At 42.7% G+C, this 17,037-nt stretch overlaps 1 protein-coding gene across 5 annotated transcripts in view; it reads right to left on the bottom strand.

The window, feature by feature from the left end:
• ccdc88ab (coiled-coil domain containing 88Ab) overlaps positions 1–17,037 on the bottom strand; it is a 51,023-nt gene that overhangs the window by 14,487 nt on the left and 19,499 nt on the right. For all 5 annotated transcript variants that reach the window (XR_010895234.1, XM_067386918.1, XM_067386919.1 and 2 more), the window contains exons 11-24: positions 14,478–14,624; positions 12,300–12,447; positions 11,933–12,102; positions 11,064–11,201; positions 5,235–6,305; positions 5,003–5,130; positions 4,528–4,666; positions 4,263–4,439; positions 4,014–4,175; positions 3,480–3,757; positions 2,740–2,883; positions 2,480–2,666; positions 2,250–2,395; positions 2,023–2,115 (exon numbers count right to left, since the gene is read on the bottom strand). Coding sequence is in view for 4 of the 5 variants with exons in the window: in XM_067386918.1 (XP_067243019.1) it covers positions 2,023–2,115; positions 2,250–2,395; positions 2,480–2,666; positions 2,740–2,883; positions 3,480–3,757; positions 4,014–4,175; positions 4,263–4,439; positions 4,528–4,666; positions 5,003–5,130; positions 5,235–6,305; positions 11,064–11,201; positions 11,933–12,102; positions 12,300–12,447; positions 14,478–14,624 (3,128 nt within the window). In the remaining variant the exon portion in view is untranslated. The remainder of the gene's footprint in view (positions 1–2,022; positions 2,116–2,249; positions 2,396–2,479; positions 2,667–2,739; positions 2,884–3,479; positions 3,758–4,013; positions 4,176–4,262; positions 4,440–4,527; positions 4,667–5,002; positions 5,131–5,234; positions 6,306–11,063; positions 11,202–11,932; positions 12,103–12,299; positions 12,448–14,477; positions 14,625–17,037) is intronic.

The following is a 17,037-nucleotide window of genomic DNA, read 5'->3' as shown; positions in this document are numbered from 1 at the left end:
TTGGGAGCAAGACCAGCCTAGAGAAATTCTGCATGAATCTGAGACAGCGTTCACAACCAGTGATGTCCCTCCCAGAAGCCAATGCAATGCAAATGTCTTATATTTTCTATAAAAAAGAAAGATGACCACTACAGTACAGTTCACAGGTTTGTAGATTGTCACTGAACGTACTAAAAATGTATAAAAATGCATGTGCATAACAGCATAAGCAGCCCACAGAAATGTTTAAACAACTGTTTATCTTGGCTCTTATCCTACACTTCCTGGAGCGCATATCTCATACGGAGGGTAAATCCCTCCTGGTGTTGCGATGAGATGAAAGTTTCACTCTCTGAAGGGCCTATGAGGAGCAGTTCCAGGCAGCGCTACTGTCCCACATGGTGCTTATCATCTGAGGGACAATTCTGAACTTCTGGCATCTGGGATGGTAAAAGTATTGCTGTGCCGCACTGTGTATTAGGGATATGCCAGGATCATTCAGCAACAGACTGAGCTGCGTTGCCCAGAAGCATCATAAGCCTAAGTATACTGCAGAAATTACTGGCATCAAGTCTTTATGAGCTACTTGGGCTTACGATGCCTTTGGGAAATGCAGTTAAGTGAAGTCGAGTAGTGAGAGAAAAGAATTTAGCATCCCCATGCCAGATTCTCCATCATTGTCCATGATTAGGCCTACCACTACGATGTCATCAGCAGATTTTATCAGTTTGCTTTCCCTGGGGAGTGACAGTGTTTAGGATGAGAGAGGATGTGTCTAACTATTAGGAAATCCAGAAACCACAGGCAGAGAGAAAAGCTCAGTCCTACTGTCCGGACCTTGGAGCCAATTCTGGTGGAGATTACAGTCTTGAATGCTTACCTGTAACCAACTTACAGCAACCTAATATAGTTTCCCTTCATGTAATTTAAGTGGGAGAGGGTGGTGTGTAGCATTTGTGTCATACCATTGTCCATAGTTCTGTTTGGATGGTAGGCAAACTGCAGTAGATCAAGTGATTTGAGGAGTAAGAAGCAAATGCAGTCTCTGAATTGCGACTCCAAGCATTTCATAATTACAGAGTTGAGTACTAAGGGCGGTAGTTATTCCAGTAGCATTCCAGTAGCTCAAACAGAAGAGCATGTTGCTATTAATGTCAAGGTCATGGGTTCAGTTCTCTTGGAATCCATGAACGGAGAAAGACTAAATGCAGTGTAAGTCTGTTTAGATTAAAACATCACTTAAATGCATAAATATAAATGCACAAGTATAATTTTTTTTTAAAGAACCACCTGTGCAAATTACCCTGCATGAATCTTCTCACTATACGGTGTGTACCCACCGGTTCGCATGGTATGCTGATAATAGTGGAAAAAACCTTAGGAGAATATCTGGATGAGAACAGATAAATTAAATTACACATTTGGGTTCCTTGTACCTTCCACTTCAGAGTTAATCAAGGACCTAATGGAAACCACTCTAGCCCTCTGAATGATAATACTTATACTCTCAGGAAACCCAATAACACTCAGAATGGTTCCAACCTTGAGGGTATGGCTGCCGGCTATTCGTTGTCCAGCCTGAAAGTCTGAGAGTGGACAGCATGGCCTTAGCAATGCCAAGGCATGGTGGCAAATAACAGGCGGATCTCAAAAGAGATGAGAGTTGACCTAAAGAGAAAACCTTTAACCCAGGCTTTGACAAATGTTTATGGAGAGAGGCCAGTGGTATTATAATTTAATAGGCAAGTACATCTCATTCCAGAAATCATTTGAGTGGACAAAATTGCTCCAGTGCATTGTGAGTCATCAATGTTTCTAGGTGTGAATTCCGGAAGAGAAAGATTGTACATTTTAAATGCATCTTCTAAAAGCAAATTTAGTCAGTGTTTTTAGAACTACACTAGTATATAGAAGACCTCAAAGCTAATAGACAGACTAAAAGCAACAAAACTTGGATTCAGGGGGACTGTAGTGAAGTTGAAAGATAAACCCAAGGCTGTCCCATGTTACAAACACATCCAGTGATCTGTGAGCAACGCTTACCTTCGTGGAGGTGATGGGTCATAAAATTTATACTGATCCATGATCTTCTCCTCAAGTTTCTCTTTCTGTCTCCTCAGTTCATTGAGTTTATCACTGTGTGTGTGAGAGAGAGAGATAGCATCAGAGTGTATCTGCACACAGGAGCTGATGTCAATTACAGGGAAATAGTTTTAAAAGATAAAGAAGAATGAGGGTAAAAAAGCGTGAATATAAGTGTGTAGGAATACATGTATTGCCGCTGCTCAACGTGGAACAGGTCTTTGCTCTCCATGGTCTGCTCCAGCAGGGTCCGGTTCTGCAGCATGAGGGTCTGGATCTGATCCAGCAAATGCCGGTTCTCTTCCTCTAGATTCCCTTTCAACTGACTTAACAGCTGCAGGACACATTTCATACAAACACAGTTACCCTCCACATGCCTTTGTTAGAAAACACCTTTCTGTGTACGTCAAGCGTGTACCTCGCACTGGTTGGTGAGTTTGGTAGAGGTTATGTCCAGCTGCTGGTACTGTTCCTTGAGTTTGGAGAACTCGGCCTCCAGACGGGTCTGCTCCAGACGGGCCGTGTTCAGCTGACTCTTAAGAGTCTTATGATCCGTCTGCAGAAGCTCATTGTCCTTCAGGAGCTGTTGGTATGTAGAATTCAGCCTGCACACATGACATACGCTCATGAGTATTGAGCATCACCTGAGAGAGAGAGATGTTCCCTCGTGACACTCACGTGTGGTGCTCCGCGCTGAGTTTGTGGTACTGTGCAGCCGTGTCTTGATGGCTCTTGTTGTCGGAGATCATCTTCTCTCGATCTGCTTTGAGTTCCTTCTCCAGCTTCTCCAGCTCTGTCTTCTGCTTTAACAGCTGATTGTACCTGCACATACACACACTCTGCGTCTGAATATGATTACGTCCATACTACATAATAGACTATGTGAGCCAAGTAGTTTGTCCAAATTTACAGTATTCATAAAACAGTAGACGATTCTGAAGTGCGCATTCAATGGACACTTTACTATCACATGAGGCCACGGGAGAGGATTTGTGAATGGAGGTGAAGTGACTCAACTGACACCATGAACACAATATAATGACAACATGGCAGATGTAGTACGTCCGAATTTCATTCATACCATAGAGAACACGCTTTTTTAATGGACGTGAAGTTTCGAACCAAATGTAGAAGCTACTATACAGTATGCTTTTTTAGACACAGCAACACAGAGTAACGCACATGCAGAGTTTAGTTCCAACACTAGTCAAACACACCTGAACAAGCTTATCAAGGTTTTCAAGACTACTAGAAAAGGTACAGTCCTGTGAGTTTGATCAGGGTTGGAGCAAGTGTTTTGGAGAATGGATGGATGGAGTTTGTTAAATGTTCCCTCCATTCATTAAAAGGTCTACAACATTTAAATGTGATTGCTGAACAAATGATTGCTCTCGTTGTGACGTATGCGATGTTTGTACCTGTTCTCCAGGCTGCGGTGCTGCACCTCCAGGCTTTTATGGCCGCTCTTCAGCTCTCCATGTTTGCCGATCAGATCCTCGTACTCAGATGCCTGTCTCTCGTGCAGGGCGGACAGTTTCTCGTGGTCGTGTAGCAGCAGATCGTACACCGCGCGTAGTTCTTCCTTCTCTCGCATGGCGACATCTCTCTCGCTCTCTGTGCTGGACTGCTGCGTCTGAAGCTGAGCATTCTGGGACATGAGAGCAGCGCTCTGAGAGTTCAGTGTCGAGTTCTCCACCTGTGAGCACATCATAATCACTCTCTTTAACTTCAACTCATGCCAAAAGTCATTTAGCTTGAGCAGATGGCAGACGTCAGCAGGGTTCCTGAAGACTAACATCAATGTAAGATCGTTGCAGATCTCCTGAAAAGCTAATTACAACCAATCTCCTGTTACATTCATGAGGAGAAAAATCTATCACACTCTGATGCTCAATGGCTCAGAAATACAACAACGTTTGCCCGGATAATGCGGTGAGAAATGAGACTCTGACCTGTAGTTTGGCGTTCTGTGTTTGCAGCGTGGTGTTGTTCTCCTGTAGGGACGCGGTCTGCCTCTGCAGTGCTAATATCTGCGCCTGAAGATTACTGCTCTGAGACTCCAGCTGCTTTAACTGGGTCCGGAGAGCCTGTTTCTCTGCTTGAAGAGTGGCGTTCTGGACAAACACCAACATCATCAACTGTTTTGGTAACGTAAAGGCATTCTGATAGTGATGAGCTGCAGTTGTCATGCTGGTACATACGTTTCTCTCCACCTCTATGAGTCGATCCTTGACCTTCAGAAGCTCTCGCGTGGCTTCCTGACTCTCTTTCTCCCATTTACTGATGCTCTGTGTGTCCTCCCGTCCTCTAGCAGGTGAGCTCTGAGCCGTACACTCCTCCTCCTGACGCTGACGCAGCGCCTCGTAGTTCTTCTTCACCTGAAGAAGAATATACACAATCTAAAGTCACGGCCTACTGCCAAACAACCAAACAAACTCATCATGCATGCGTTTAGACGTTGCAAACCGTTTTGAGTTCCTGCCGTAGCTGCTGGTTGAGGTTGGAGGACTCCTGCAGTCGGGCTTCTAGAGCAGCTATCTTCTCCGCTTTGATCTCCAGAGAGGATTTCAGAGTGGACTCCAGCTTACACTCTAGAAGCTTAAACCTGGCAAACATGAAATAAACTGTTAAATCAGGATTGTTTTCATTATGGATTATCATCAATTATCATCTTATTTTGATTAGATGTTGCAGCCCTAGTAACTACAGCAGGTCTTCTCAACTCTGGCCCTCAGGATCCACTTTCCTGCAGATTAGTTTAGCTCCAATCTTAATCACACACACCTGATCCAAGCTAATCAAGGTCTTCAGGATTACTAGAAATTTTAAGGCAAGTGAGTTTGATCAGGGTTGGAGATGAACTCTGCAGGAAAGCAGACCTCGTGGGTCAGAGTTGGGAATCCCTGAGCTACAGTGATCTTTGCAATAATGTGTGAATTACCTGTCATCAGAGCTCTCTTCATCACCCAGAAGACCCTCTTTATTGAGACCGATCTTCTCAAGCTCATGGGTCAGTTTCTCCAGGTCATTGTTAATCTGCTGAGTCTTTAATTTTTCATTGACTAGTTCCTACATCAGGGAACATCACAACAAAGGTCATGCATGTAATCCACAATCAAGCATGCACCATATATAAAAATGTTTGCTTGTTCTTCTTGAGGTGAGACAGTTACCTCTCTCAGAGTGACCAAAGTCTTCTTGTCAATGGTTGCTTGTTTGACCAGCTCCTTGTTGTCCTTTTCCAAGTCTTTCATGCGACCACACGTGTCTTTGAGAGTGGCGACTTCCTTGCCGAGCACGCGGTTCTCTTTCTCGAGATGAGAGATACGCAGGTTGTCTTCGTCTAGCTTAGAGTCTTTAATTTCAGCTTGCTGTCGCAGCCGTTTGTTCTCCTTCTCCAGCAGTTTCTTGTCCCTCTCCAACTGAGTGTTCTCCTGCTCCAGGGTTGCGTTCTCCTGCGCCAGCTGCTCCAGACCTTTGCTGGAGATCTTCAGCTCCTCCAAGCTCTGCTGCAGGTTCTGGTTCTCCACCTCCATGTCCTGCAGTTCCCCCTCCAGCTTCTGGATCTTGCGGCTGCCGTTCTCCAGGGCTTTCTGGAGCCGCTGGTTCTCTGCATCTAGGCTTTGGTTACTTACTTCCAGACGTTCGTTCTTTTTGGACGAAGCCTTCAGCAGCTCAAGGCTCTTTCTGAGTTGAGTTCTCTCATTCTCCAGCTCTCTGTTCTCCAACTCCAGCTGGGCCGCTTTTGCTCCCGTGGACCGTAAAGACTCGACCATGCGCCTGAGCTCCAGGTTTTCTTCGTCCAGCTGAGCGCTTTCCTTCTCCAGGACCTCCAGTTGATAGGAAACATTTCTCAGACCGTCCGCTGCTTTCTTATGCCTTCTACTCTCCGCTTCCAGTTCGGCATTCTCCTTCTCCAACACCTCCACCTTCTCACAGGTGATGGCTAGAGCGGCGAGTCGCTTCTGCAGACTCTCCTTTTCTCGCTCCAGTCGATGGACCTCCATCTCCAACTCTTCAGCTCTTTCTCCTTTATCTTTGTAGTGCTCCAGGTCTTTGCGAAGCTGCTTGCGCTCAAACTCCATCTTGTTGAGTTTGCTGCTGGTCTCTTTGATGGACTCGTGCAGCACACGGTTTTCTTTCTCAATGTCTTTGACGCGGGCTTCAGCGCTAACCTGAGAGCGCTGCCTGAGAGAGGTGATGGTCTGGTTCAGATGTTCGTTCTCCTGTTCCAGACCCTTGACCTGCGTCACGACCACACAGAGCATGTCAGATAATAGGGATAGTTTAGCAACAGGACAGTTTAAGGCTGCCATGAAAATCCATTTGGAATTTTCTTAAAAAAACCTACTTCTTCAAACTCCTAGAGCAGGGGAGTCCAAAGTGTCCTGCAGAGTTCAGCTCCAACCCCAATTTAACACACCTGAACCAGCTAATCAAAGTCTTCCTAGAAACTAGAAACTTCCAGGCAGGTGTGTTGAGGCAAGATGGAGCTAAACTCTGCAGGACAGTTTGGACACTCCTGTCACAGACCATTCAACCAATCTAGTTAAGACTATTAGTCAAAATGTTTATGAATAACTTTTGAATGTATTTGACATCAAAATGGACGTGAGGCTATATCTTCGCAACGCTTTCATGTATTTCACTTATTTAGATCAAACCTGGAATGTATTATGACAACCATGACCTGAGGGTACCAGAGCACTTTCTGCAACACTTCCACCAACTTGTCATGAGTAGTAGATGGAAGTTTGGATCATTTTACTTACTTGGATCTTTGAATATCTTTCAGCAAAATTAACTAATCTTTTTTCCAAGTCATTTCGTTCATTTCAGCAGAATATAATTTAAATATTACATTAAATTTCCCAACCCATACTACTTATGCAAACGTTTATCACATTTGAAAAAATAACAACTATAGTCTAATACAGCTATGAAGGCCAAATTATAAGTAAGAAATGACTAATGAATTGCTTAGCAGGGTCTTGAGGCTATGCAGTCTGTTAGTTCACCTCACCTCCCATAGGCTGGATGCAGAAACTGAAATGATTCGTTCATCTCTCGAGTTCTTCGGGTCTGGGTCCTTTGACCGCTTCCCAGCCCAGTGTCTCACAACAAATACGTTACATTCGTATCTAGGGGTGTAACGATATTGCAGTACGATATTTCACGATGCAAAAATGTTACGATATGTATCGTAGAGTAGGGGTGGGAATCGCAGGGTACCTCACGATACGATACGATCACGATACATGGCTCACGATAGCGATAATATCACGATTCAGCCATTCTGTGATAATCGATATATTGCTAGACAATCCTATAATGATACATCACGATATCTGTCTATTTATGAAAACAAAATGCCAGTGAAAAGGTTATGTTTTCTCTCCTTATCCACAAAACGGATAAATCTGCTATATGCAGATTTAATGGAGTTCACGTCACCGAAAGCAACAAATGAGATGCATTTTACTGACCATCAGCTAATTTCAAAATCAAAGACCGCAATAGGAGAGCGCGGCAACTGCACTGGTAAGGTATCATTACTTTTAATGAAGGTAATTGTGTGTTTGCAACTTAGTTTCACTTTCATATGCGGCAGTTTGCACGTCAGCTTGCTGAAGAGATACTCAGCTGTTCATCTGCGGCGATGCTTGATGCAGTAGCGTTGTCATATCCGACTCTCACACGTTTCAGTTTTAGTATTTTTTTGAGAAGTAAAATTTACACTTGTGGTTTCAACAACCAGATACATGCATAGACAGTTTTGACTGGAATGCGTCCCAGACCTCCTCCTGAAGTGGTTTGAGCGATCGGATTTAAATCCATCTAAAATGCGTTTCAGAGGGCATTTAGACCTGGCCTTTTCACAATTGGATAGCTATTCGATCAGAGAAAATACATGAAGTGACCAGGTGCTAACAGACCCTTTGATGTTCTTCACAGAGCGCTTACACAGATAGCACGGAAAGCAGGCTCCATGCTTTCAAACGCTCTCGTATATCACTCGGTGAAGAACGTCAAAGATGTTAACGTTTGTCACATCAATGGTATATAAGTGCGTCAAGACTTTGAACTTAAACGTGGCTGAGGAATCTATTTTAGGCTACTCACACTTCTCCATGCCATCCTGTTAAAAACCTCTTTTTCTTAGACTAGAAAAATTATGTTCATGTTTCCCACATTCATGTGTTGAGTGCCGCCTTGAAGTAAAGACGCTTTGAGCAGAGAAGTCTATTTATAGCGTTTTATTTTATTAAAATATCGATATTTTGCGCAGCGATACGATTCTCGTATCGTACAGAGAAGGACGACGATATATCGCCATATCGATATTTTGTCCCACCCCTATCGTAGAGTGATGTCGATACTTTTACGATATGACGGCAGTCTAATCTTATTGGTTGAGCTGCCGACGTGACCTACTCTGGAACAGTGGCAGTGAGAGAAGCTGTGTTGTCACCGCATATTAAGGGTGTCTCAATCAGCTCTCTAGAGCAGTTAATGTTACACGCACATCGAATCTTGCACATCAAATCTTGCAAGCAGGTTTAAACGTTTCTCGTGTCAGTCTCTTGCTCGGTCGCGTGAGAAAAGTCGTGGCTTTCTTTCACCACAGTGCCACAGCCACAGCTGCTCACAGAAAAGCAAAAGATGCTTGCGATGCTTTGCTTTAAGAAGCTCTGTGGGCCGTTCACATATTGCATCTTTTCCATGTGCAAGTCAGTTATTTCAAATGTAGCCATGCGGCAGGCGGACTCATAATGGGAGCAACACGGTTGCGACGCGCATGCGTTGCATTTTCCAGGCGCATTGAGATGAAAAATTCTCAACTTTTTAGAATGCCGCAACAGGTCATGTGACAAGAACCAACCGATCAGCTATGGCCTTTCCGTAACATCAAAATCTCAGCCGAACAGCTGATCATAGCTGTACAGTGTGGTTTTTATATCTTATCTCCATAAATACATCTAGTAGTAAAGGTAATGCAAGGGCTAGAAATCAATTTATCCTTTGTTGAAACTTGGTGAGCGCAGTTCATGGTTGCATAGCAACGATCAACGCCACTGGAGCGCAAGTGTTTTGGAAGGAACGTATCAGGATACGTACCGTATCGTGAGCTGAGCGTATCGTTACACCCCTATTCGTATCACTATTGACTGTATGTTGAATTATGTTAATATATCATAATTATCGAAAGATATAAACATTTCTGTTATGCCACTATGTCCCTTCTGACAGTCTTTTTAATACAAATATTAGACCAATATGTTCAGTCTTCATACAGAAAAATCAATTATTGTACTAGCTAAAAAATAAATTAAACTTAAAAAATAACTATGCACTTGTTTTAAGGAAGGTTGTGAATGGCTGTAACATCATGTGGTAAAAAGAACAAAAGGACTGCATTCAGCCTATGGGGCTGTGACGTGATGAATGAACGACTCGAACCTGAAAGACTCGAGAAGTGAACTAATAATTTCTGTTTCCTGTACAGAATCTATGGGATGTTGCGCATGCACGAATCACTCTCTGAGACAACTCGTTGTTCTCGAGTCATTAAAGATGTTTTCAAAATCACTAGTCATGAGATCTATAAAAAAAAATCTATATTATGCCCTGAAGATACAGATTTTTTTTCCTCTAGAAAACTGTCATAAGGAAAGTTTTAAAGTGTTAAAAGGCTGTGGTAAGAGTCAGAGCTCAATGCTAAGGATTTTCCTACTGGTCCGGTTGGGCTAGCAGTCATTTTTACTTGCCCTGCCAAAATTTTCACTGGCTCCACCACAAAAATAAATAATAAATAAAAGAAAAGTTAAGCGCAAGCAACGAATTGAATTCTCTTTTGCCTCTTGACATGAATAGTTTAAAATAGCCTGAATGTTTAAACCAGAAAGACTTAAAAACACTTGCAAATGTTAAGCTTTTGTGACAATGCAGCACTGATTTGGGCTATCCTTATGCGTGTTATCTAGTAGTTATTCCTATTACTCTGCATGCTGCAAGCCAGAGACTAAAGTTGAATAGTAAAGTTGAAAAAAGCTGTCATGGTTAAAACTGACACATTTGCAGAAATGTTTATTAATGTGCATTGTCCTTGTAAATATGAAAAAAAGAAAAGAAAAAAAAAGAACCAAATAAGCTAAAGTAGCCTGACTTAATGTGCCAATGCCTTTAAGGTTCAGTGATGAAACTGTATGGAGTAATCTCATATGACAAGTTTTTGTAATCTGCCAACACAAGCCAATATGTAACCTGTCAGCCAATGAGCTTTCGTGCTCCCTATTCTGCTAACATTTAAATAGTGTTGCTGTAAGCAGTTTACTAATCTCTACCAGCTTGCTACGTGACATCCTGTCTTAGTTAATGGCACACGTTTCTAAATGGGTAATCCTTAGACAAAACGGCTCGGGCACACATAGGTCATTAGTTAAATAGACCTAAGGCAATGCCAGCCCAACTACACACAGATAGACTAAGTGACCAGTTCAATAAGCTCCAGCTCTCCTGGTGCAGGATGCCAGGTAAACACAGGAAGTCAGTTGACTAATGTTACACCTAACCTGCGGTCAACACAGCTCTTCAGAACAGCAGCAGTAGATGGTAGATTTACTGCAGTGTTGGGGGCTTGTGTTTGTGCAGGGATTTATGCATGTTTCACATGTTAGCAGCAGTAAGCCTTTGAACTCGCTCTGCAGATCTAAGACCAAACACATTAACTTGTCATGACCATTACCATGCTTACCGTTTATTCTGTCATGACTGAGCTATAATTACAGCTGGTAAAATCTGACATGTCAAACTCACATGATGATCAGTTTTATAAAAGCTCTCCCACTTGACAGTTGTGCCATCAAACACATCTGGTTTTTACTGTATAAAAATCAATGATTTTGTCTGGAGGACAAGAAAAGCTCGTCATAAAATGAATTGCGTTGTCAATCTGACACGACACAGCAGTACAACATGTCTTCAGCGTGAATGAAGTTTACCTGTCTGTCGGAGTTCTCTTGGAGCGTTTCCAGCGTTTTCTCCAGCTGCGCTTTCTCTTTCAGCAGGTCTGCGCTCAGACTCTCAGCACTGCGCAGACTCTCTCTGTCTGCGGTCAGCTCCGCCTGCAGCTGCTCCAGCTGTGCAAACACACACGGCACGTCTCGGTGTGCTTCATAGTCATCACACGCTCACAGACAGACGCGTGAGCATGATCACTCTTCTGACATATGGACACACACTCGCTCATAATGAGCAATCAAACTCATATGAGCGCCTAATCCTCTGAAAGCAGCTTAACTAAACCCAAATCAGATCTAAACCGGATTACTCGCTGATGAATATGATCCAGCTCTGGGTGCTCGCTGTCCGTTAAAACCCGCAACATTTTAACCCATTCTGTTCAAACTGCTCTCCTTTCTTTGTCTACACGCCTCAGTTTAATGCCCGCTCACACCAAGGACAATAACGATAAAGATTTAGTTCATTCTGAAAGTAAAGTCCACAAGACGACGGCACAGAGGAACGATATCATTGGAGCCACTTTTTTTCCAGCTGAAAAACATTGAGAGCCAATCAGAATCCATCCTGAGCTCAAGCATTTAACGAGACAGACTTATAATAATCAGAATGATACTGTCTGCTGTTGAGGATGCTAATACAGTTATCATTCTTGGTGTGACTGGGCCTTTACCTCTGAAGCCTCTTTTAATTCTCTGGTCTTATTCTGAAATAACAATCCTCGTTTCACTGATGTCATCAATCGCTCTTAATTTTCCTATGGAGACACTTTCATCATTCTACATGGATAAAATGAACTCAAGAATGAACCTTATGAATTCAAACACATCTACTGAAGATGAACTCTGACCTGCTGGCTGAGTTTCTGTTTGTCTTTCTCCAGTCGGAGGCGTGCGCCGCTCTCACTCGACGCCTTCAGCTCCTCCACGGTCTTCAGCAGCATCTGATTCTCCTTCTCCAGCTTGAGCAGCTGACTGGACGTCAGGTCATTCACCTCGTGACCCAGAGATTTCTGCGGCACTGCGCTCACCAACACACAAAGCTCTGAGAGTTACTTTTACCGTCTACGGAAGCCTCTGTTCTGAGATCTCATCAAAGTTGGCAAAACATCCCGAATTTGGGTCAGTTAACCTTCTTGGCAAAGCATCATAATCTGGTATTTGTGAGTAAACATGTCCCACATACACCCCATCTGTCGGCTGATGATGTCAGCGTACCTTCAGTGAGTTCAGGTGTGGTTTTGGAGAGCTGCTCCAGTTCCCAGCCCAGATGCAGAGACTCGTCCATACTCTGTTTCTGAGCCATCTCTAGCGACAGGTTCTCCTCCAGCAGCTCCTCCATGCGCTTCCTGTCCATGTCTCGCTCCTGCAACACAACGCCATCAGTCAGCATCCAGCGCACAGAGGGACTGGCTCCATACAATCACGACTACGATACTTCACATCCTAGTTTATGTATCTGTTCATTCACTGTATTTTCTAAAGTTCATTTCATGAAGAAGCAGCTCGTTTTAATAAGCTGCAATTCTCGATGAGCCATACTTAGGAAAACTTTTATTTTTTTTCTCAAATTCTGTTTCTCCGGTTTTCTGCATTCTGTGTTTTTCTGTTTTAATTGTTCTGGATTCCATATTAATGGTTGAGTTCAATTTTAACAATCAAAAAGAATAAGCTAATTATTTGAATTCATAAAACTACTTTCATCCAAAACTTGCCAAATTCTGTCAATTCCATTTTTATGACTGGATTCTGCATCACAGAAATCATAGTAGGGTTGCGTGTTACGAGTTAACTAGATTTATTGACTATAAATGCCATTTGATCATGTGTTTGTCTACAGCAGTGTGTTCTCAGGGAATCTGTGTCCAATACTCATTTTGTTCTGTGATTGTATTATAGTATTTTTACAAATAAAAACGTGGATGAAAATGGAAATAAACACTCAGTAATCTGGTGAGAATCATACATACAGACTGTGAATATTTTTGTCTTGTTTTGATTTTTTGTTTGTTTGTTTTTGTCTTGTTTTATTATAATTATGAAATTAAGTACGCAGTCTGAGCTGGGAAACAAAGGTTTTAATGCCCCAGCAGCATAAGACAGCTGACAGACACACTGTGCTCCCTGCACTGGCTGAATCTAAGCACTTTTGAGTGTAGATAGGTTGGAAGTTGCTTGTGTGTTATTTGACTGTAAACTGTTATACTTTCTGTTTATAATATGGTTAGGTTGTGGATAATAGTAGTGATTGACCGATAAGCAAATTTATTAATATTTCAGCATTTTTGGTTTTGTTACATCAGATTCACAGATAAATGCTACATAAATGCTATGTAGTTTAAGCAGCTTGGTGCTAAGAAATAGAGGAGTCACGTAATCCGTCATGTCTCAATAAAGATGTAACTTTACATGAATTAAATAAAACAGCCATTAATAAATGTATGTTGGAAATCAAACTGCTGAACTTAATTCTCTCGTTAGAGATGCTCATCATTAGACTCATAAAATGTCACGGAGGAATGCTCCAGCTTATCCAATGAAAGTAGCTTTTAACAAGATCCGCTCACTTAAAACTCCCTAAATTGTATTAATATTATTTACTATATAATCTTTATTTCACTAATAAACATGAATAATTACAGCCCTGTGGAAATTAATTATCTCCAAGAGATCGCAATTTGAGTATAAGTTCAGTGTAAACACCTAGATAAAAACAGCGCTCTGTCAGCAGGTATTTCATAATCTAGACACACAAAAACATATTTTAAAGTTTAATGCTGGTCACGTGATCAGCACGATGCATGCGTGTGATGCTGACGCAGGAGTCGCCAATACTGAGTCGGAGTTCTAATGTAGAACCTGGAGGTGCTGCACTGTATTTACAATGTAAACAGCGTAGGAGACTGATGGGGTAGAGAAGAGATTGTTGAATAAAGTCATTATTTTTTGTTTTGTTTTTGCGCACAAAATGTATTCTCGTCTCTTCATAACATTAAGGTTGATCCACTGCAGTCACATGACTGTTTTAACGATGTCTTTAGTTCCTTTCGCGACCTTGAAAGTGTTGATTATATTGCTGTCTATGGGCGAGTCATGTATTTCATCAAAAAATATCTTAATTTGTGTTCTGAAGATGAATGAAGGTCTTACGGGTGTGGAACGACATGAGGGAGAGTAATGACAGAAATTTCATTTTTGGGTGAACTAACTCTTTAACTAAAACTTAATTTTAGTGCTGTTGATATAATTGTGTTAAAAACAGAAATAAAACAAACAAATAATGGTTCTGCATATTGTTTATCAGGTACATAAACATGCAAATAATCATATAAGTTATAAAAATCAATATCAGTCTATATAGTGCTGCATTAATGGACTATCGCTATGAGCTCTCACCATCTCCATATCATGGATCTTGTTTTTAAGCTGCAGATTTTCCTTCTCCAGCTCATGATGTTTATCAGATCGAGCTCTGAATGACTCCAGCTGATCCTCCAGCATGCTTTTGGTCTCCAGCAGAACCTGATTGTCCTCCTTCAGTTCCTAAATGAACACATACAAACATGAGAGCAATCAAAATCCCAGAATTCCCTCATGAACACATAATAATCATCAATAACTGCCACGGCATTCCCAGCATTCCCTCGTGAACACACACAATCAATAACCGCCACGACATTCCCAGCATTCCCTCGTGAAAAAACACAATCAATAACTGCCACGACATTCCCAGCATTCCCTCGTGAACACACACAATCAATAACTGCCACATTCCCAGCATTCCCTCATAAACAAACACAATCAATAACCGCCACGACATTCCCAGTATTCCCTCCTGAACACACACAATCAATAACTGCCACGATATTCCCAACATTCCCTCGTGAACACACACAATCAATAACTGCCACGATATTCCCAACATTCCCTCGTGAACACACACAATCAATAACTGCCACATTCCCAGCATTCCCTCATAAACACACACAATCAATAACCGCCACGATATTCCCAGCATTCCCTCGTGAACACACACAATCAATAACCGCCACGATATTCCCAACATTCCCTCGTGAACACACACAATCAATAACTGCCACGACATTCCCAGCATTCCCTCGTGAACACACACAATCAATAACTGCCACGACATTCCCAGCATTCCCTCCTGAACACACACAATCAATAACCGCCACGATATTCCCAACATTCCCTCGTGAACACACACAATCAATAACCGCCACGACATTCCCAGCATTCCCTCGTGAACAAACACAATCAATAACCGCCACGACATTCCCAACATTCCCTCGTGAACACACACAATCAATAACCGCCACGACATTCCCAACATTCCCTCATGAACACACACAATCAATAACCGCCACGACATTCCCAACATTCCCTCATGAACACACACAATCAATAACCGCCACGACATTCCCAACATTCCCTCGTGAACACACACAATCAATAACCGCCACGGTATTCCCAGCATTCCCTCGTGAACACACACAATCAATAACTGCCACGGTATTCCCAGCATTCCCTCGTGAACACACACAATCAATAACTGCCACGACATTCCCAGCATTCCCTCATGAACACACACAATCAATAACCGCCACGGTATTCCCAGCATTCCCTCATGAACACACACAATCAATAACCGCCACGATATTCCCAACATTCCCTCGTGAACACACACAATCAATAACCGCCACGACATTCCCAGCATTCCCTCATGAACACACACAATCAATAACTGCCACATTCCCAGCATTCCCTCATGAACACACACAATCAATAACTGCCACATTCCCAGCATTCCCTCATAAACACACACAATCAATAACTGCCACGACATTCCCAGCATTCCCTCGTGAACACACACAATCAATAACCGCCACGATATTCCCAACATTCCCTCGTGAACACACACAATCAATAACCGCCACGACATTCCCAGCATTCCCTCGTGAACAAACACAATCAATAACCGCCACGACATTCCCAACATTCCCTCGTGAACACACACAATCAATAACCGCCACGACATTCCCAACATTCCCTCATGAACACACACAATCAATAACCGCCACGACATTCCCAACATTCCCTCGTGAACACACACAATCAATAACCGCCACGACATTCCCAGCATTCCCTCATGAACACACACAATCAATAACCGCCACGGTATTCCCAGCATTCCCTCATGAACACACACAATCAATAACTGCCACGATATTCCCAGCATTCCCTCGTGAACACACACAATCAATAACTGCCACGATATTCCCAGCATTCCCTCGTGAACACACACAATCAATAACCGCCACGATATTCCCAGCATTCCCTCGTGAACACACACAATCAATAACCGCCACGATATTCCCAGCATTCCCTCGTGAACACACACAATCAATAACCGCCACGATATTCCCAACATTCCCTCGTGAACACACACAATCAATAACCGCCACGACATTCCCAGCATTCCCTCGTGAACACACACAATCAATAACTGCCACGATATTCCCAGCATTCCCTCGTGAACACACACAATCAATAACCGCCACGATATTCCCAGCATTCCCTCGTGAACACACACAATCAATAACCGCCACGATATTCCCAACATTCCCTCGTGAACACACACAATCAATAACCGCCACGACATTCCCAGCATTCCCTCGTGAACAAACACAATCAATAACCGCCACGACATTCCCAACATTCCCTCGTGAACACACACAATCAATAACTGCCACGATATTCCCAGCATTCCCTCGTGAACACACACAATCAATAACCGCCACGATATTCCCAACATTCCCTCGTGAACACACACAATCAATAACCGCCACGATATTCCCAGCATTCCCTCGTGAACACACACAATCAATAACCGCCACGATATTCCCAACATTCCCTCGTGAACACACACAATCAA

The sequence above is a fragment of the Chanodichthys erythropterus genome, chromosome 5, assembly GCF_024489055.1.
Source record: "Chanodichthys erythropterus isolate Z2021 chromosome 5, ASM2448905v1, whole genome shotgun sequence".
Taxonomy (NCBI): Eukaryota; Metazoa; Chordata; class Actinopteri; order Cypriniformes; family Xenocyprididae; genus Chanodichthys; species Chanodichthys erythropterus.
Note: the sequence above shows the minus strand (reverse complement) of the source record. Positions and strands in the feature narration are given on the sequence as shown.